The 20,455-nt window shown below is 54.9% G+C and overlaps 9 protein-coding genes across 9 annotated transcripts; 5 read left to right on the top strand and 4 right to left on the bottom strand.

Moving 5' to 3' along the window:
* Positions 1 to 1,307: 1,307 nt before the first annotated feature.
* PG997_010340 (uncharacterized protein) lies at positions 1,308 to 2,980 on the top strand (the record flags this gene model as incomplete). Its single annotated transcript, XM_066814655.1, has 3 exons — positions 1,308 to 1,331; positions 1,454 to 1,749; positions 1,849 to 2,980. 3 exons carry the CDS (start codon positions 1,308 to 1,310, stop codon positions 2,978 to 2,980), a joined length of 1,452 nt encoding a protein of 483 aa, XP_066666617.1.
* A 988-nt stretch (positions 2,981 to 3,968) lies between these two features.
* Positions 3,969 to 4,868, top strand: PG997_010339 (carbohydrate-binding WSC domain-containing protein; the record flags this gene model as incomplete). Its single annotated transcript, XM_066814654.1, has 4 exons — positions 3,969 to 4,140; positions 4,294 to 4,418; positions 4,498 to 4,708; positions 4,804 to 4,868. The coding sequence occupies 4 exons, from the start codon at positions 3,969 to 3,971 to the stop codon at positions 4,866 to 4,868; spliced, it is 573 nt and encodes a 190-aa protein (XP_066666616.1).
* A 662-nt stretch (positions 4,869 to 5,530) lies between these two features.
* PG997_010338 (uncharacterized protein) lies at positions 5,531 to 6,770 on the bottom strand (the record flags this gene model as incomplete). Its single annotated transcript, XM_066814653.1, has 3 exons — positions 5,531 to 5,916; positions 6,068 to 6,249; positions 6,439 to 6,770. 3 exons carry the CDS (start codon positions 6,768 to 6,770, stop codon positions 5,531 to 5,533), a joined length of 900 nt encoding a protein of 299 aa, XP_066666615.1.
* Positions 6,771 to 7,570: 800 nt separating this feature from the next.
* On the bottom strand, positions 7,571 to 8,392 carry PG997_010337 (uncharacterized protein; the record flags this gene model as incomplete). Its single annotated transcript, XM_066814652.1, has 1 exon — positions 7,571 to 8,392. One exon carries the CDS (start codon positions 8,390 to 8,392, stop codon positions 7,571 to 7,573), a length of 822 nt encoding a protein of 273 aa, XP_066666614.1.
* Positions 8,393 to 10,343: 1,951 nt separating this feature from the next.
* Positions 10,344 to 11,589, top strand: PG997_010336 (uncharacterized protein; the record flags this gene model as incomplete). Its single annotated transcript, XM_066814651.1, is given in 2 exon segments — positions 10,344 to 10,555; positions 10,575 to 11,589. 2 exon segments carry the CDS (start codon positions 10,344 to 10,346, stop codon positions 11,587 to 11,589), a joined length of 1,227 nt encoding a protein of 408 aa, XP_066666613.1.
* Positions 11,590 to 11,910: 321 nt separating this feature from the next.
* On the bottom strand, positions 11,911 to 13,467 carry PG997_010335 (DMT family organic anion transporter; the record flags this gene model as incomplete). The annotated part of the gene is made up of 5 exons (XM_066814650.1): positions 11,911 to 12,270; positions 12,354 to 12,610; positions 12,696 to 13,064; positions 13,130 to 13,293; positions 13,355 to 13,467. 5 exons carry the CDS (start codon positions 13,465 to 13,467, stop codon positions 11,911 to 11,913), a joined length of 1,263 nt encoding a protein of 420 aa, XP_066666612.1.
* A 1,405-nt stretch (positions 13,468 to 14,872) lies between these two features.
* On the top strand, positions 14,873 to 15,328 carry PG997_010334 (uncharacterized protein; the record flags this gene model as incomplete). The annotated part of the gene is made up of 1 exon (XM_066814649.1): positions 14,873 to 15,328. One exon carries the CDS (start codon positions 14,873 to 14,875, stop codon positions 15,326 to 15,328), a length of 456 nt encoding a protein of 151 aa, XP_066666611.1.
* A 1,620-nt stretch (positions 15,329 to 16,948) lies between these two features.
* Positions 16,949 to 17,264, bottom strand: PG997_010333 (uncharacterized protein; the record flags this gene model as incomplete). Its single annotated transcript, XM_066814648.1, has 2 exons — positions 16,949 to 17,135; positions 17,224 to 17,264. The coding sequence occupies 2 exons, from the start codon at positions 17,262 to 17,264 to the stop codon at positions 16,949 to 16,951; spliced, it is 228 nt and encodes a 75-aa protein (XP_066666610.1).
* A 775-nt stretch (positions 17,265 to 18,039) lies between these two features.
* Positions 18,040 to 18,861, top strand: PG997_010332 (polyketide synthase; the record flags this gene model as incomplete). Its single annotated transcript, XM_066814647.1, has 1 exon — positions 18,040 to 18,861. The coding sequence occupies one exon, from the start codon at positions 18,040 to 18,042 to the stop codon at positions 18,859 to 18,861; it is 822 nt and encodes a 273-aa protein (XP_066666609.1).
* Between the last annotated feature and the right edge of the window lie 1,594 nt (positions 18,862 to 20,455).

Raw genomic sequence — 20,455 nt, 5'->3', positions numbered from 1 at the left:
CCATGCGCGGCAAGGCATGCGCATGCGGCCTTGGTTTGATGTGCATTATATGCATACTTATCCCGGCCGAACATCAGACGTGGCGGGCGGGCAGATCTGAAACAAAGAGCGCCCGTGGCGTTTTACATAAAATAGGCAGGGCGCGCGAGACGAGCGAGACGATCATCGTGCCAAGAAACGAACCATGATGGGCAGGACGCCGCCAAAACGGGAAAACAACGGCCAAAACTGCCAAAACGTTAGGCTCCCCTTTCCCTTGGGCCGGGCCAAGGCATTGTTTCTGCTTTTTTTCGATTCGTCCTGCCTTCCTTTCCTGGAAAAGATGAGACGGGGGGACGGGCAAGGGTTGGGGCGACGAGATGGGCGTTCGTGGGTGATGTGCCTTGGCCTTCGCTGCCCTGCTTGGCGGGCGCGTGTCAGGGACTGGCCTGGCTTGGAGGCTTTGCCAGGTTGGCGCATGAATCAGGTAGTGGGACCATTTCTGGCGGCGGCCTGCGATCGTTCGGTTCAGCGGTAGCGGCAGTTCAAGCGCAGGTGCGGCAGATGGCAATGGTCTGGGATGAGGGATTGAATTGATTGATTTCGCGGTCGCATCTACAGGGGGATGTTGGGGAGGGAGTGGTACAGACGGCATGTGCCACCATCCCCCATGTACGTCATTTCGGGGATGGACACTGCTCATGTCCGCCGTCCGTCCAGAGAAGCAAGCGTCCGTGTCCAACGGCGACGGAGCAAAGTCCGGTCGGGGTTTCCAAGATCATGGACAGACACGAAGGCGCCTGTTTGCTTCCAAGTTGGGTAGGTGGCATTGTTTCTTGGCGTTCATTCAATTCTGGGTGTTGAAACCGTCCCTGGCTGAAATTGAAGCACGCTGTAGGTACGCACCCAACCCCAACTGGGCCAGCCTCTCTGGCCTGACTATCCCTCTTACACGTCTCTCCCCTCTACACCATGCCATCATCACCGTTATGGTGTTCAGATCAAAACATGTTCCGCCTGGTTATTCCAAATTGGCCAGCGATTAGTCCTAGCAAGCTTATGTAGTAGTTCGTTGATTGTACACCGACGTGGCTGCTAATCTTTCTTCTGTTTAAAGTAACGCGCAGAACTGCCATCCCATCAATTACAACCCGTCCGGCTAAAATCACACTCGCATTCGCGTATCACTGAGCTCAACATACATCGTGTACCGGATTGTTGGGATTTTTTTACTTACCTAGATTCCAGCTAGCATGCTGTGGGATTCGTGTAGATGGGCTCGATTGAATATGGAACGGTTGGTTTTCAACTCCAGCCAGCTTTCCGCCATGTCCCTGCATGTCATAGGCCGTGTGAATAAAATGGGATTTCGATGCAATCGTTGACCTATCCGGTCATACCACGCCGCCGCCGCCGCCCGCTGAACACGCATACGTCGATCGATCAATCCAAAGATCCAAGATGACACGACGAGAAGAAGAAAAAGAAGTTCAAGGCCATCGTCATCGGCGGCGGGCCCGTCGGCATGTACTTCACCCACGCCCTTCAAGAAACCGGCATCGACTACGTCCTGTGCGAGAAGCGCGACAGCATCCCGCCTCCGACGGCCTTCGGTCTTTTCCTCTGGCCCCACGGGCTCCGGCTGCTGCACCAGGTCGGTCTCATTGACCAGACCGAGGCCATCTCGTCTTCTCTGACCAAGATCATACACGTGGGACCAGAGGGTGACGTCGTCCGGGATTACAGTGACTTCGGATTCATTCAACTGGCGTAAGTACTTATCGATCGCACTTCCACGGGGATATCGAAATGTGTAGAAAAGCGTGACTGAAGGACATTCTTCAACGTATGATTAACCAAAGCATGCAGGCATGGCTACCCGGTTCGCATGTTCGACCGCGCCTCTCTGGGCAAGATGCTCTACGACACCCTGCGCGCACCCGAGGCGCACATCCGCACGAGAAAGCAGCTGATCGACATCGAGCGGCGGGCCGGCGGTGTCGCCGCCACCTTCGCCGACGGCACGCGCGAAGAGGGCTCCATCATCATCGGCGCCGACGGCATATGGAGCAAGGTCCGGGACCTCATGCGCCGCGACGCGCCCGAGGGCCTGTTTGCGGAGAATCCCTACGTCGCCGGCTACCGCGCCGTGTTCGGCCGAGCGCCCATTCCTCGCCACCAACGGGATACTTCTTCTACTAACCACCTTCTACAGCCCGAGCGACAGGTAGAGTTCTACCGCGACGGCGCGCTGCTCCAGCTCTTCACGTCGAAGCGCGAGGTGCATTTCATTAGCTACCTGAAGTTGGACCGGCCCCGCCGCGAACGCAGGGGGTTCAGCACGGACATCGACGCGACCGACGACGCGATCGCGCCGTGGCTTGACACCCGTGTCGCGCAAGACGTAACATTCCGCGACCTATGGCAGACCAAGGCCATAGCGGGAGGCGCGAACCTGGACGAAGGGGTGGTGCGGATGTGGCACTGGGGCCGCATGGTCCTAGTCGGCGACGCCGCGCACAAGGTCCTGCCGAACCAGGGCATGGGCGCCAACGGCGGGATCGAGTCGGCGGCGTCGCTCGTGAACCAACTTTCGGCGCTGCTGCGGCACGAACGCGAGCCGGGCGCGGCCGAGCTCCGGCAGGCATTCGCGGCGTATCAGGCTGAGCGCCAGGGGGTCATGGCGGCGTATCGGCGCATGGCGCGCGACGAACTGGACGGCTGGACCCGCAGTGGAGGAGCTGGAGGGCCCCTGCTCGACGCGCTGCGCGTGATGAACGGGCTGGTTAGTCCTATGGTCGCACGCGCCGTGAGGTTGGATGCGGTGCCGTTTCCTGAGGAGCGCAGCGGGTTCGCGCCTTGGGTGTACAAAGTGCCTGCGGAGGCGGCGATGGCGGCGGGGGTGGACCGAAATTGTGAGGAAGAGAGTAGGCGCCAATGGATAAACATCGCAGCCTGCTGCTCGTTGGTTATGCTGCCACGGTCATGGCCGCGATATTAGGTACATACATGGCAACAAAGCACCCGAAATAGATCTGGTGCATGTAGCTAGATGCACCTTGCACATAGGGCAACCACATAGACAACATCCCTAGAAGAGGAGTTATTATGATCCCGAAAAAGAAAACATGCAATCGGGGTGGCACCGATAGTCTTCAGTATTGTGTTCGTCGAGCTTTCGGCTCACTGGCCTGCTTTGGGTTAGGCCCCGTACGGGACTATCGAAATATGTGCTTCTGCCAGGCCGGAGCGAACCAATAGGCCCGCGGCGGCTCGGCTCGGCACGGTAGCACACGAGAAGCGATGACGTCTCTATGGGTTGCGTCTCTGCATGAGAGCTGAAAAAGCATCTCGTCTCGTTGTACGTTGACTCGGATGGATCTTTTGTCAAGAAGCGGCTTGACCGATCACCTGACGGTAAGCAGTAAGCGTTGCGATACCTACCCGCCTGACTAGATGTGGTTGATAGGCCTGGCTCCCCGTAGCGCCTCGTCGTGCATATGCCGGGGCTGGCATTACCTACCGCATGGGGAAAGCCTGCAGGGTAAATTATAGAACGTTGACACCTGCGACTGGACGCCACACACAGAGGCGGCAACCCCTCCCCCTGCTCCCCCTCCTCCCTCATTCTTTCACTTGGAGCGTTGCAACCCCCAGGCTGCAGGCTGACAGGGATCCTGGGGTTGCATTCTATCGAATAGTGCAGCCTTAGCTGGGCTCGTATTCCCAACCGCATTGCAGTAGACCAACGTCCCAACACCGACAGATAGGCTAATGCTGGTTTGGAATGTAGGCCAATAATAAGAAAGTCCTACGATGATGCCTTGGTGTATAAAGGGTCAGCAAATCTCACCTGTTTTCTCTCTTGAGGCTGGATGAGACATGCATCTTGTGTATTGACTTAATAATCCATCGCTATTCCGATATCATATTTCTCCAAGCCCTTGCCACTATCAAAAGTTTATTCTAAGAGTCCAAATATATACAACATGTTCTTCTCGGTTGTCTCGGCAGTTGTCTTCTCGGCCGGAGTCGCTCTCGGCTGCGAGATCCCGGCCGAGGCGCCCTCGAAGAGCATCTCCGGCGGCTTCTCGATCCAGATCCAGAGCCCGGATTTCCCGGCCGCCGACGGCCATTTTATGAACACCTGGCTTTGGGGAGGTAAGACGCGCACCACCTGATATGCCCGTACCTGGCTTTGGCCAATGAGCCTCAGAGCCAGCCGCTTTGAAGAACAGCCCATGGCCTCGTCCCGCCCTGTTAGTTTGATAGAATTGGGCAAACCCTCTTACTGATTTGGTTTCGAAATCGTAGGAGGCGACTTCCACCTCTTCGTGAGCCCGGCAGGCAACACCACCGACACCTTCACCCTAGTTGACGGCGTAATCACACTTCCACTGGACCCGGTCCGCCGCGCCGTCATCAACGGCGAGTATGAGGTAAGATCACTCACATAACGGTTTGTAGTATTGAGATATTGTAGTGCTGATGATCTTCCTATATCTTGTATCTGTCCAGCCCAAGGACAACACCACCAAGATGTTCATGACGGAGCGCGGCGACCCCCGCGGCGTCTTCGACGTCGCCTACGGCTGCAACCCGAGCGAAGACTCCCTCCAGCTCGAGCTCGTCACGCCGGAGCAGGGCACCACTGGAGTCAAGGGCAATATGGGCGTTCGGCCGTTCAATGGCGATTTGGATTTCCGCTGGCAGCCTATTGGGACCACGGGTACGTTTATTTTCTAGTGTTTCTGTCCTAATCTCAATTCCTGTCCGTTAAATGGTATGATCTTGACGGGACAAGCTTACTGATGCTGCATATAGTGTCTGATTCGGATCGGCCGTGGCACAAGGTGACGTTGGTTGTCCGGCCTGCTGCCTCTGCTTGAAGGGCGCCGACCGCCACAAAGGTTGGATAAGCAAGCCATATTTACCTAGGGCACTAGGATAAAAAAAAGGAAAAGAACTAGTTGGTATTGCGAAGTAGTGTAGCTGAGCAGGTTTGCAAAAAGGAGAAAAATAGCAAATCAAAAATGGGCAAAATGTTAGCATCTCTTGGTTTCGATCCAAGGACCTCCGGGTTATGAGCCCGGCGCGCTTCCCCCTGCGCCAAGATGCTTGTGATGTGTTTGGTGTGAATGATATGAAAATATTGACATTTATTGAGAGTTATGACCTTGAAGTGCTTATTGACAGAAGAATAGGATGGGCGGTTGCATCGTTGCCTCGGTATCTGGACCGTAGCTGCCTTGTTAGCTTATTGCCAAATCATGAGATCTTATTAGTACTGCCCCTAAGGACACCAGTCTCTAAAGGGCAGTGCCACAGAAACATGTGTGATGCAAATAAGGAAGTCATGGCCAGCTCCCATATTAGTAACCTGTTACGAAGAGAAAGAATGGTACAACCGAACACTGTCAGGGGATAGTGTTTTTATTTATATGGAGATATCTCACTGTAAAAACCTCTTGTAGTTTCGTTTCAGTATGAAAAGGGTGACAGATCCCTTTCTCTCACGACTAATCACCAGAGCCCATCACTTCAGAAGAACTCAAGAATCAAAGTCCGTGCTCGCAAGAACCGGCTCCCATTCCATCAGCAGCGCCAGCGTATCCTCGCACTTCTCCCGGACATCCGCGACCATGTCGACCCCAATCGGCAAGCGGAAGGGAACCTCCTTACCCGCGGCGCAGCCCTCGCGCCGGACCATGTCGGCGAGGATGCGGACCAGCTTGTCCGGGTCTCCCTGCTGCGCCTGGTCCTCCTCGGCGAGGTGTTTGATGAGCTCCTGAGACAATGCCGCGTACTCGGGAAACTTGGACGTCGCGGCCTGCATGTTGCCCGCCGACAGCAGCTTGGTCCGGAACCGGCCGGGCTCCACCAGGAGGGTCCGGAGGCCGAGGTGTTGGGTTTCGTTGTGGAGAGCCTCGGCGATACCTGGATGAGCATCGTATTAGTACTGATCCTTTAAAAGTGACGATGAGATGCGATCATGGAGTCTGAGCGCATGAAGCAGGCAGTTTGGTAATATTTTGCAGCTACCCCTGAAAAGGGGTAAAAGGGGTAGGTTGGTAGGAAAGACACTTACCACCAAGAGCAAACTTGGAACCGCAATACGGACTGACACCGCCATCCCCGATCCATCCCGCCCTAGAGCCGATGAAGACGACCGTACCGGACCGTCGTTCCCGCATGTGCGGCAGCAGGGCCTTGGTGACCTTAATGGCGCCAAAGACGTTGGTCTCGAACTGGACTAGGTAGTCCTTGTATCTGCAAGAAGAAGAAACGTTGTTAGCCCTAAAGAGAAATAAAGGACCATAGAATAAAAACGAATGAAAAGAAATTGCGTATAATAAAATGTAGCGAAAAGGAATTTCACGCCAAAAGGGGCAATTGCCGAACCTCTGGCCACACCCCCGAATTCAAAAGAGAAGAGAAAAAAGGGGAAATGTGGCGTACTCAAGATCCTCAAACATCCCCACAGCGAGAAACGCCGCATTATTCACCAGCACGTCGACACGGCCATGGACAGCAACCGCCGCGTCCGCGGCGGTCTGGATAACGGTCTGGTCGTCGGTGACGTCGAGCTCGAGCATGGACGCGCCCGCCCGCGCGAGGGCGCTCAGCTTGGTCGCGGCGTCGGGGCCGCGCGCGGTGGCGACGACGTGGTCGCGGCGGGCGAGCAGGTGCTGGGCCAGGCGCTCGCCGAGGCCGGAGGAGCAGCCGGTGATGAGCCAGACTAGGGGGGCGGTGGGAGGAGTAGGGGTGGTGGTGGTGGTGGTACTGGCCATGGTTTGTTACTTGTGTATGAGTGAGAGGATGAAGCCTCGGGTGTATTCAAGGTGTAATAGGCTTGGGGAGTGGTAGGTGAGATGTGGCGTGGGTTGAAAAGGGGGTGCAAGAATGGCCGGATAGGGAGCAGTGGCAGCGCATATATATACTTTTCAGGCTTTCTCAACAATCGTTACAAATGACTCATGTCATGCATACTTCATTTTCCAACTTGTTCCGAGTGTTTGGTGGCAGCGCGCTGAAGTCCGTCGTTGGCCGCTCGAATGTCCGCTCGGGGGCGGACATCTGCGCGGGCGAGAAGCGGACAAATCGGGCGCCACCTGGAGCGGGCCGGAATGCGCGCCAATACGGTCGTAATGCAGCGATCCGTCAATCTGCGGCTCACGCATAACGGCTTAAAGCCGTTGCAGGTGTTTCGGATATATGCTTACTTACCTATCTATTTCTTGATTGGGTAAGTAGGTAGTGGATGAGTCGACCTCAGAAAGGCAATTGCCAAGCTCTTATTTGGAAGTCGGCCCCTGCTACACATTGCAGCTTTGAATACATTACCCCAATTGCGTGTACGTAGGAAACGCCCCAGCGAAGTTGTGCCTAAAAGGGAGGCTGAAAGAAGTCAGACAGCAGAGGGTCATGGCATTCACGATTGGCCTGCGGGTACATATCCCGACACGATGTTCTGAAGTTTGGTATCATTCTATTATTCATAAACATTTGCCCCTTGGGGTCATCCGTAATCGTCTCTCTCTATATACACAACTCATCTCGACACCCAGTTGGTTCCCAGGGGTAAAGTACCCTATCCAAAGAACGCAGCCCCCGGCGTCCGCCGCGCGCCCACCACCGGCGTGCTGTCGTAGTCCCGGTTGTTGAACAGAGGCGACGCCGCCATCTCGTCCCGGCGGGCGCCCGCGAGGTCCTCGGGGCTCGGGCTCCGGTACTCGGTGTCCTGCTGCTGGAACGGCTGCTGCTTGGGCGTGGAGACCTGGATGTAGTTGCCGTTCGCGTGGGCGAACCCGGCCGCCTCGACGTCGCCGGCCTTCTCGTACTGGCCGCGGTCGCGGGCGGCGAGGCGCTGGTGGTGGGTGTACTTGGCGCTGACGCAGAGCTGGAGGAAGGGAAGGACACACAGGTTAGTATCGAAGTTTTTCGTGGAAGGATGCTGTCGTGATGCACGCATGGGACTTACCTGCACCAGGGCCGTGACCAGAAGCGCGAGCGACAGGATGAAGTTGGACCAGGGGAACCCGGCGTCCCGCCCGACGGCGACGACGTCGACGACGATCATGGCGGCCCAGCCGAGGGTCTTGAGGCAGGCGAAGGCGAGCACGACGGCCGGATTCAGGATGCGGGTCGCGTAGAGCACGATCTCGACGAGGCAGAACAGGAAGGTCAGGACGGAGAAGGCCAGGACGACAGCGCCCTCGGCCCGGGCCAGGGTGATCACGTCCTGCATGTCGTACCCGTAGAACGTGACCTCGCCGAGCTGCTCCGAGTAGGCCGCGGTGAGGAGCAGGAGAACGCCCGAGATGCCGAAGGCGATGGAGCCGCCCATCTGGATCATCCAGCAGGGCAGCAGCAGCCACTTGGACCAGAGGCCCTCAAATCTGGGTCTAGCCATTGTGTTCGAAGTGTAGTTGTGTAAACGAGATTTCTTTTTTTCTTCTTCCCGTTCTGGAGAGAACAGGTTCAGTTGGTCGATGGTTGAAGAGAAGAAAAGACGGGAGTTCTTCCTCCAGGATGCGAAACGAGCAGGGTGGTGGTGGGGGGTCGTGTAAGACTCGATGAGAAGGATGCCATCTCGACCTGACTTGTGGTGCGCTCGTCTCCTCATATATGCATGCTGAGTTGGTTCCTGTTGTTGGCACTTTGGCACTTTGGTCCAATGGGTTTCCACCCTGGTTTGCTGTGCCTTACAGCAACCATCGTCAAAGTCGCGCGTTTGCCCACGCCAAGCCGGCTGTGTCAGCGCCCTAGGACTGAAGCGACCGGGACGGTACCCTCATCTCGCCAAAATGGATCCGCGCCGCAAAGAGTCGTTTTTCTATTTCGGGCGCATTTACTGGCTGTCTTGGTAGAGATGATTGCGGCACAGAGAAAGAAGGCCCAAAAGCATGCTCCGACGCGGCGGTCTGAAAGGTTGGGTTTCTGGTAGTCGGTCTTGGCTCGTTTCCACCCGCCGTCGCACTTGTCGCCTAAAGACGTTGGAGCCATATGGGCGGGCCTCTCAGCCTCTAAAGAGGAGGGGAAAACAGCAGCTAAAGATCGTGAGCCCCGTTGCCTTACTATATGCTGACCGTCCGATTCCCATCTCCTGGTGGATACGGGCTTGACAACTGGAAGCGCTATCCCCAATTCGCATCGAGATGACAGTCTATACGCCGTATGCAGAGACTGCATCTTCACCCCCTCTTTATGCTGTGTTTTCCCCCATGTATCCCTGGCCGGGCCTGGAGGGCTGAGTGGGTGGACACTGAGCGAGCGGATCCTTCAACCGGAAGAGTTTGGCTTCAGCCACCTTGTGGTCCCAAGTTTGACCGATTTGGAAAAAGGTGATGGCTGTATCGATAACATGGCATTCTGCCATCCAAGCATCCGATTGATTGGAGAGAGTCGCTTGCAGAGCGATGAGCTGTGTTTACTTACTGAAGCTTGCTTGCACTTGCGGCACAGGCTTATGGGCCAATTTGCAGATATGCGGGCGGATTGGTAAGGGCGGCCACCGGCTATCATGTTCAAATGCTAATCAGCCCATTAACGGGCCCGGTCAATAAATGGGCAGGGAGCTCGACATTAGAATGTGCCAAATTTATTTCCTTAATTTTACTCAAAAAAACAAAACAAAAACAAAACAAAAACAAAACAAAAACAAGTTTAGATGAATAGTGTTTCAAGATGAGCCATCAGTCCTTGTATTTCTTCTGGGAAGGAAAACATCACTGGCAGCACCCTGGGTGCCAGAACGACCCGGCCAGTTGGTTCCCAATTGCCAGTGCATGGCAGGGTTCTAGTTCTAGGGCCACTGCTACTCTCCAAGCCTACCAGCTGACAAGTACTTAGAGACCCAGCAACGGCCTATGCTTGTCAAAACGCCAATCCCTTCAGCCACTGTTCCCTCGAACATATTGCTCAAGTAAGAATATCATGATGAGTGCCAGTTGGTGGTTTGCACGTGACGGATACCATTGTCCCAGCCGGCCAGTGGTGACCATCAAAGCTGGTTTTGTGAGGTTTTGGTGACTCACGCGCCTGTCTCTTTCTTCTGACCCATAAACAATTTGAGGCTGACAAGAAACACAGCCCCCTTTGCTGATTGAACACAACCGCTTTATCCAAGCTTTCTGCCAAGAAAGAGGCTAGATATATCTACTTACCTAGGTAAGATGTAGGCTGCTGCCTGCCTGGAGCTCAGCTTTTGCCTAGAATGATATGTTGATCTGCACTTTGGTTCAATTGTGTAACGTCATTCTTTACACAGAATTAGAGAAATAAAGACCAGCGTCGCATTTTGGTCCTGGTTCCAACAACTTATTCCTATTTACCTACGCAGCTCATCACAGCAACCTGGAAACATGGCCTCCTCCCCCAGCAACCGGTCAACCACGGCGGAGCTGATCGCCGCCGCCCGCCCCACCACCGCCAACTCCACCAGCAACTTCGACCCCCGCGTCATCGCCCAGGATGCCCAAGCCACCCGCATCGTCGTGCACCGGCGCTTCCCGCGCCTGGTCGAGGACTTCCTCGCGTTCAAGCGCGCGCACGGCAGCCGCGTCGAGAAGGCCCTGTACTCCTCGACGAACCAGGACGGGGGAGGGCTGGACGTGGCGGTGGCAGGTCGCCCGCCTCCTCGCGATGCGGCCCCTCGTCTTCATGGGCGGCGACGACTACACCGTCCTGCCCAACAACCTGGAGCTCCGCGGCGCCGCGGACGAGTGGGACCGCGTCGGCACCGACGCCGAGTCGCAGAACCGGTACTTGAAACTGCGCGACCACCTCAGCTACGACGAGATCATGCTGGGCTCGCTGCTGGGCGTCTCGGGCCCCAGCCACTTCATCAACGACGGCAGCCGCTACAACCGGGCCGAGCCCGACGAGCCGGGCACCTTCGAGCCCCGGGGCATCATCGCGGGCCTCGTCGGCGCCCGGTTCGAGCGCGAGGGGAAGATGGATCGCCAGCTCATCCTCCCAGGTCATAACAAGATCCCCCTCGAGCTCGAGGCCGCGTACGAGCGGTTCTTCGCCTGCCCGCTGTACACCGTACCTAGCGGCACCTTCGACTCGCGCCTGTACCGGGCCCGCATGTCCATCACCTTCGACATCCTGCTGCGCGAAGCCATCGACCGCGCCAAGACGGCGGGCCGCAAGGCCTACGTGTACGTCGTCGGTCTCGGCCTCGGTGTGTGGGAGTACGACAGCGAGCAGCCGGGCTGGTACGTCGACGAGTTCCACCGGACCCTGACCACGATCCCACGCGAAGAATTGCAGCACCTCGGCACCATCGAGATCGCGTGGATTGACACGTCGGACAAGATGCAGCGCACCCTCGCGAACTGGGGCGTGTCGATCGGGATTGATATCTTGTTCTCGCGCCGCAACCCGGCCGCCAAGCTGCCGCGGGAGAAGGAGGACCAGCTCCTCGTGCTGAGCTACGCGTGGGATGGCAACTCCTACCCGGGTAACGAGTACTGGGTCGGCAGTCTGGCTGGCTCGGGCGACCCGGCGGCGGCTTGCATGAGCACCATTAGCGAGCTGCATAACCCTGTACTCAATCCAGACTACCTAGGCCGCATCAAGGTTCTTGGTGAAGGAGAGCCCTAGATTGACTGGCTGTTTTCCAGCGGGAACAGGTAGCTTTTCCTTTTAAGACGATCAGCATAGCATTATGATACATGAATGAGCATGTGACTAGCAGGTAGTTAAAAATAATACACAATTACTGACCTCCTTACGCCTACCTAGGCAGGGGAGGCATGAAATTCTATCCACTGTACATTTACACCCAAGATCCCAATCAATAGAGCTAGATGCGCTTATGGTAAGTATGTCCCACCGCGATTGCCCCTGGAGAGGAGCATCCCTCCGCAACCTGCGGAACCTCCCGCAGAACTTCCCCTAACCAGTCGGAAACCAGAAACCCCCTCACACACCCTTGATCGCCGGGGGCCGGGTCGTCATGTACTCCGAATACTCCCCCAACGGACTCGGCCCCCACAGCCAAAACGCGACGCCGCATCCACCGAGCGCGGCGAGCAGGAGCGCCCGGAGCCGGCCCGGGTACCGCTGCCGGTACTGCGCGACCTGCAGCCGCGCGTCGGCGGCCATGGCCTGCATCTTCTCGGCACCGAGGCGGTAGTACACGAGCCCGCCCAGCGCGATGGCGTAGCCGAAGAACTGCTGCGCGGTGACGGGGTCGCGGAAGAGGGCCATGGACGCCATGACGAGCAGGATGTCTTTGAGGACGCCGGACATGGTGAGGACGACGGCGGAGGTTTTGCCGATCTGGGATGAATTGGTCAACAATGATACTTGGAAGGTACAGTGACTTGTGGATAGGGAGGGGAGGGGAGGGGGGCGAGACTGACCAGCAGTACCACAGCGACGTTCAGGAGGAACGCGACGAACGCGTTTGCCACGAGTACGGGCACGCCGACGGCCGAGATGTCGGCCCAGCCCATGCGCGGCAGCTCGACGAACGCGGTCAGGACGCCGTTGATGACGGCGCAGGCGGGGGCGTAGTAGTAGAGCGAGACCATCGGGTCCATCTTGAAGTCGGGCGAGCTCAGGAGCCGCTGCACCAGGACGAGGCGGAGAGCCTCGAAGACGATGCCGCCGATTTGATCTAGAAGTTTTGCTCACACGTTAACAGGGTGGTGTCCCGCGGCGAGGAGGAGGAGAAGAAGGTGGCAGTAGAGCGGTGCGCGTACAGATGAAGCCCAGCAGGTGGAACTTGATCTCCCCGAACGACGCGATCACGACGCCCAGGACGATGACGGACACGTTGGCCAGCACTTTCAGGTTGGGCGGCGCGATGCGGAAGAGCCAGGTGGTGAGCAGGGTGGCGACCGAGTTGGTGGCCTTGAGCATCTGGATGAACGAGACGCTCAGGTAGAGGTATGCGAGGTTGCCGCAGATCAGGCTCAGGCTGAAGAGGACGCCGATGGGCACGATGGCGCGGCGGTACGTCTCGGCGGTCATGGGGACCTTGTGGCGCGAGTCGAGCAGGCTGGTAAAGCGCGCCATGAGCTGGGTCATGGCGGTGGAGAAGACCATGTGCCAGGTGGTCAGGAACATGGCTGGGGAGATGCCGTTAGTGTCTGGTAGCGGCGAGCTCTCCGGCTGGAGGCGGATGGCGGGTTACTCACGGAAGTCTGGAAAGAAGCACGCCGGTCAGCATCTGGCATCAATGTGTTTTGAGGCGTTCGAAGGTCCTTGGTATGGGCCCGAGGACACTTACCGAACTTGGCTGAGGCGAGAACCCATTTGTTGAACAAGATGACGCTCGAACTCATGGCGATCCACAGGCTGCGGCGTTTAAGCAATTAGTCGCAAGGTCGGCTGTCGGAAGCAGATGCTAGATACGCACATGATGTAAAGCGCCGGGTGTAGCCCGCCATCCTTCTTCTGCTCGGCCGGGAGGGTCGCCGTGCCGGACTCGAGCTTCCGGTCGGCATCGTTTGAGTCCCGATTGACGGCCATCTTTCTAGATGCGTTGCGCAGTGCGGCTGTTTGGCAGTGACAGCCGAAAGGGTGAATGCTTGAAACACGGTCGGCGGTTTTCGAGGTCCTGTGTTGCTCGATTGGGTCGACTCTTTTGGAGTCGTGAGATGGGGCCGGGAGGAAAGAAATAAGAGAAAAAAATTTGCGATTGGGGTGTAGAAGATTGAAAGCCAGCGAGTCCGAACGAAATAATCCGATGTAAGTCCCTAGCAAACAAGTTGAGTTGTACGAAACATGAAAGCTACAGCTCGCTTGCCCTACACGCCGTGGACGAAGTCACTTGCTTTATTCGTCACTGTCAGCCCATTTCTTCCATCTTAAGGGAAACCGGAGAGTCAACCACCATGTGCTTCTATCTCGGCTAAGCTTGTGCATGCAGTCGCAATCCTCGCGGTTGGAGATATAAAACATCCGGATATGGTGCGCGGCGTTGGTTCCAGCGGCTTATCGACCAATTGGCATGACTAGATGTCGATTTGATAGCAGTGATGTTGCGCTGTACGCGTAATCCGCCCGCGCGCCGGAGAGGTGGGATCTGCACCGTCACACCTCAACCGCGAGACTGCATGCGCAGGTGGTTCGATTCTTGAAATGCCTTACCTACTTGAGTTACCTATTCTGTTGCTCACAGCACGCTGTTGCATCACTTATCAGCACGTGTACCTGCATACATTCCTGGCGGGGACTTACATCACTGATTGATCGTGCGCCCATGCATTCCAGTCATCTAACACCTGATAAGACGGCCGCAAATGCTTGTTTGGTCCACTCGGCCACGGACGGCGAAGAAACCATAAAAGGACAGCCGGGGGTCAATCCGAACACTCGTTGATGGATCGGCTTCCAGCTCGATGCGGCCACTCTCGGTCGGTTCCCCTCCACCACCCCAGCACATGAACTGCTGGTCCGGTCGCAATATTCAGACAGCGCTTCCCTGGACGGCGATTTGGTCATCTAGTACTGAAAAAGAAAGATGTTCCTGCTATATTGATCTCCCTCGACGAGCACCATTCCACATCTATCCTATCATCGATTATCTCACTGGCAGCTATGACACCGCCAAGTTATTCCAGCGTCAGAAATCTTGGAGAGCGGCGCCTCGGTAACAGGCGGCAATTCTCTGCTCCCTGCCGCTTGCCACTTTCCCCTGGATACCGAGATACTCCAAGTCATGCACGAGCATGGATGGGATGCAGAGCAGATCAACAAGGACATGTCAAGACACCTGATGGGTTTGTAAGTGGTTGATCCATCCTAGTCCACTTAAGACAAAGACTCACCTCGGGTGGACGACAGGGAGAAGGCCATGTGCAGTAAACCTTTTGCCGAGTGGCTGCTCGATCACGGAATGGACCCCAACCTGAAAGGTAAGAGGGGACCAAGCATGGTCAGCGGCGACATGACGCCCATGAATGCCGCCGCCCTGGATGGACGAAAAAGCGAGGCCGTCACCGAGACAATGGATTTGCTGCTTTCTCGCGGGGCCACGCTCGAGCCTGCGGTGCTGCTGAACGCCATAAGCTGGCGTAACCACGGAAACTTCTACCCCAAGGTGCTGCAGTGGCTGGTAGACCATGGGGCTGATGTTAATTGCACGACGAAGACAGGCGCCAGGATTTTGAAAGCCGCCATCTCGAAACGAAACGCGGCGCTGGTGCAGTTCCTACTTGACAACGGCGCGGAAACGGATCATCTTGGAGAAGAAGTGTTGCTGGACGATGATGAGCAGGAATGCGAGGGGTTTCGTGGTAGCGCACTTGAGTACGCGCGTGAGATTCAGGCTGACGAAATCTGTAATCTCCTCGAGAGCCATGCGTGTCAGACCCGCGAAAGTGTATAGTAAGGAGATGGACCACGCCCATTAACGAATGGCCGGGTGCAGCCGACACTCTACCGCACTGTAGTCTTCAACCCCTGGGCCTGGCCGACCTCGATCCCCGACGATAGGCCGGCCACGAACTGCCCGGAGGCCTGTCCGAGTTCCGGGGTAATGTTTTCTATAAGGATAAGGGCGTCCCGGCCCAATCCTATGCCGGGGTCGACAAGGACACTAAGGACGTGTTTGCTCTCGTCAGCCAGCTTAAATTATCGGCCGACGCACGTCCCTTTAAAGGGGTTAAAAGCATGCGTTCGGTAACGGCCCCTTTTTTTTATATATTAACCGAAACTTTAATAGTGCGTTTATCTAACCCTTTAATTAAAAAAGAAAAAACGACGATTAATTTCTAATATTTAAGCTTTAAAAAGCTATTTAATTAAGTATACGAATTTAATTAATTAAGATAGCTAGCCTTTTTTTAATTAATCAAGCTAATTTTTAGCTTTTTAAGGGCGTTATAAAACGTTATAAAGCGTAGAAGGCGTTATAAAGGGTATTATAATATTATTCGCGCTCGGCCTTCGATATACGCTTAATCTCTTAAAACGTTAATTTTTATTTCAACGGTAACACGAAAAAAGCCGATAATAATATTAATTGGTAAGCCGGCTAATAAGCCGGCTCGAAAAGCCGGTTGAAGGGGTGCATACGTCGGACTAAAAGTTTAGCTGGCTAACGAGACCAAACACGTCCTAAAAAGCCGCTGGAGAGGGGATGGTGAAGAGCCATGGCGACCAGGCGAAAAAGCTGGGCACAAGGACTCCGTGGCCCAGGCCCAAACATCCGCGAAATGCTACCTCGTCACCCTTATGTAAGGGCTAAAAAAAGCAACACCATGCGTCACCGAGGATTGGCAGGTCGTTATTAACCTTGGTACTGATTCGGCTCTGTCAGCTTTTATCCGGGGGCAGAGCAGACGCCGATCTTGTGCAATAAAGTGTCTCAGTAAGGAATAAAGTAGCACTGCTTCACGGATCATATTAATATTACATATTACTCGAAAAAGGAATAATAGTACTCTAGAAACTATAGTCCCGGTGGACTATATATAGCTATAGCCTTTCTCCACTGGCAGGAGCCAACCTTCAGCAGAGTTGGACAATAGTTGGCAATTCTACCAAACCATTCTCAAGGACATTCATTTACAATATGTCTAGTCAAGTACTAGATCGGAAAGCGCACCATCAGTCCTACCAGTGGGGGCTGATGACGACCAGATAGGTATCGACCCATTAGGGGAGTGTAGTTGGTCACTATGCTCCCAGCGTCTGTCTAGCGAGAACAGTTGCCTCCCTATGCCAACGTCAGCTGCTAACTAAATCGGCTTTCTTTATCGCTTTTATACATCACCCGCTAGCCAACCGCCCAAGTAGATATTGTCACATCTAGACGACGAAGAAATATTACAAGGTAGGTCAACCGTATTGTATATCTCTCTTCCGTCACCTTGGCTGATTACTTGTCAATCGTCACTATGATGCAGCAACGTCTATCTAGTTTGCCCAAAGCCCTGCCGTATCATACGATTCCTCTCAAGATAACACTAATCCTCCGAGGGGAAGCGCTAACTTTCTCCAAGACTTACTGCACGTTCGTTATGGGGTCCAGACTCTCCACCATGCCCAGCAGCGAAGGCGTCATCTTGTACCCGAGGAGAGCCTTCATCTTGTCACTCATCTTGAGCACCTGGCTTCGCGGGATCTTGAGGAACTGGTTCCCCTGCCGCAAGTACCCGCGGATAAAGAACAGTCCGTAAATGGTGCTGGAGCTGTCCGGTATCGAATGAGAGGCATGGGAATAGGGGGGAACTGTCAAGATGGCTAGAGAGAGACTGTGTTTGATTTCTCAGTGCAGACTAAAAGACGACTTTGGATTTGCAATCCCTTATTATAGTCATTTCGCAACAGCTTTTGCCGTCGACGGTGGTTGCTCTCCTTCCAAGTCACTGCCGCCGACCAAGGCCCTCTTTTGTCATTCCACTCCTCGGGCAGATCTCATCTGAACCCAGAGACATGCAGTTCCATAAATGCTGCGTCTATATTCAGGCCTTGCGAACCGGTGAAAACGCACTCGGGGAAATCACCAGTAGCCACTACCGTGCAACATATCTGAACACACCGAGACATGCAGTTTCCTAGGTGCCGTGTCTACAACAATTACCAGGGCCTTGCAAGTCTGGGAGAATGCACTCGGACACGTCACCAGCAGTCCTTGTCGCGCCACATGCTCTATAGATAAGCATTTCTCCTGGAACAATGCGGGTCTCCATTAACCCTGGCAATATTCGCTTGTCCTTCCTCGGACCAACTAGAAACTCCCTTATAATCGTGCCGCGTCTAGAGTTGACGGCCCCCTTTCATTTTGTTGAGTCTTACTATTCAATGTGATAAAGCGAGTGAACCTTGTTTTTAGTCAATCTCTTCCGCTGATAATGGCGGTCTGTCTGCCGTCCCGTGTTATGCGAAACGCCATCCACCCACGTCATCTTGGCTACGTGTCGTTTGGGGTCGTCTCTTCTTCACCAGTCGACGCAAAGCCTCTCGCTGTAGTTAATCCATCTTCGCTCCAACTTTATACATCAGGTCTACGACTGTGCAACGAGTGCCAAAGGTGGTGTTTACCTAGTGCCACAACAGCCCAATTATCGGACACGCCTTATTGCGACTACGCCAATGGAAAGCAACCCGGAAGTCATCCAGGATGGCTGCGTCACAGCCATCGGGCAAAGCCCACAAGCGATACCGGCTTTTCTCATCCATGACGGTGGCGGCACAACCTTCTCATACCACTGCTTAGAGCCCCTGGGCCGGTTCACGTACGGCATCTTCAATCCTTATTTCGGCAGCGGCGAGCGTTTCGAGGGCGGTATCCGCGGCATGGCGCGGCTCTACGCTGACATTATCCGACGAACGTGTCTCGAGGCGGAGTTTCCGGCCAAGCGCAATCCCGACGGGACGGCCAATGTGCTCGTCGGCGGCTGGAGCATGGGGGGCCTCCTGAGTCTCGAGGTCGCCAAGGTCCTGACGGGGGACTCCGACGTGAGGGTCGTGGGAGTCTTGATGGTGGACAGCATGTACACGGTCGATCCGCCCTCCGTCCGTCTCGAGTCGTGGGACAGCCTGGACCTGGGGCACTCCAAGAACGAGTTTCTCTCCCTGCAGGCCATGAAAGAGGCAGTGAGGGTCATCCACGAGTGGAAGCCGCCGGTTTGGTCGGGTCAACAAGCTGAACTGCGGCCTCGGATCTCGTTGGTGCGTGCCCTTGATGCGATCCCGACCAGTAATAGCGATCGCATACATTTTGCCGATGTATACCGACACGATCGGGCGCTGGGATGGGATCGGTACGAGAAGGACATGTTTGCGGAAGTCTTGGAGGTGCGAGGCGACCACTTCGAAATGTTCAACTTCAAGAATATTCCCGAGGTTTCCACGGCAATTCAGAGGTGCTTTGACCGGCTGGAGGTGATGGATGACTACCAAGGATTCCTTTGAAGAAGGAACCAAGCCTCGGTTATCTTGGAAATTGAGTGAGGGATTTAGTTGCTCGCTAGTTTGATAAACATGTTCACCATGGAACTGTGTTCTCCAGTATCGAACCGGATCTCTAGGAAATTGTTGTAAACGCATGAGAGTAGTATCCGTCGAAGCTGACGCCACGATGAAGAAATAATCAAAAATAGTGATTTCAAACATCTCAAGAAGACCTAATTTACTTAAACCGAGTATAAACTTGATCATTGCTACTAGGCGAGCCTTCACTAATAGGTGAATTTTCCTCAGTTGTAAACAAGCTGCATCATATGCTATGGGGATAGTTAAAACCGGCATGTAGCTACAGTGTTCCGCGGATGATGCGTTCCACCGCATTCAGCCCTGTCATCTCCTTCAAGGCAGCATCAGACCACCCGAAGGGATGCCATGTCCACCACCAAGCCGTCGATGAGCCAGCTTCTGTGGCGCCTTGAGCGGGATGAGCCGTGTGAATCACTCTCCAGAGTGACTTCTGATGGAAACCAGACAGACAGACGCCTGGAAAATGCAGGCATTGTCTTTCGGGCTCGATTGGGACTAGACACATTGTTTGTGGCTTGCGTTTCTTCCCATGGGCCGAGCCGTGTTTCATGGGCCAAGCCGTGCGCACTGGGCCGTCCCTCTACGGTCCTCCGAAGCCGCTCCGTGTGGCCAGGGATCAGGGTCATAAAACCTGATGACGTTCTTTATAGCATTGTATGCAATCGCGTCTTTCGATCGCCCACGTGCCCTAATGGAGCAGTTAGTTGGAAACTGCCGAAGATAACAGGTTCCTTCAACAAAGCCGTGCATGGGACAGATCATTAGTTAGCTCGATCTTTGGCTCGATCTGTACGTGCCGTAGAAAGCACCGATTACGCGCCGTGGCATCGGGGGAAACCGATTTACAAATGACGAGGGTGGACATGTGACCTCCTGATCCTGCATGTCTCGCTGTATGCTATTTAACATAACATGCCGCATAATGAAATGTAAGATAAGCGAGACGGGCAACATGTGAAGATGCATACATAGGCTCAACAAACTCAGCGGTGAGCCACTCATCGACGGGAAATGAATACTCCGCTGTGATCTCCAATCCCGCATGTCTCAATGCACGTAGCCACAGGCCCGATCAGACATCATGCATTCTCCAAAGCACGAGGTGATAATGAAACGCAAATGGTTGGAAGACGTAGGGATGGGACCAATGGCCGTCGCGTCCTCGGTGCGGCCTGCTAACTAACGTATAATGCGAGAGATCGTCCAGCAACAGCCGGCCAGTAAATATTATCACACTCCGAGCGCGAAAGTGATGTGATGAAGTGAAGCGTAGGGAAATCTAGTATCGATTCACTATTAAGACGACGAATTCCACAATATTTCACCCCTAAAACCTCAGACCCAGACCAACTTGGCATCAAGACTCGTATACTTTCACTCTTCTACAGCAACATATCGTCACTGCTCAGAACACATAGTTCAAAATCCGGTCTTCTTTGGCCCCGACACCATGTATGAACCCCTGGCCATTGTGGGAACAGCGTGCCGATTTCCTGGTTCGGCGCGGTCTCCT

The sequence above is a fragment of the Apiospora hydei genome (genome assembly GCF_038363865.1).
Source record: "Apiospora hydei strain CBS 114990 chromosome Unknown utg000007l_segment0_segment0, whole genome shotgun sequence".
Taxonomy (NCBI): domain Eukaryota; kingdom Fungi; phylum Ascomycota; class Sordariomycetes; order Amphisphaeriales; family Apiosporaceae; genus Apiospora; species Apiospora hydei.
The sequence above is the reverse complement of the archived record's forward strand: the minus strand, read 5'-3'. Positions and strand labels throughout refer to the sequence as shown.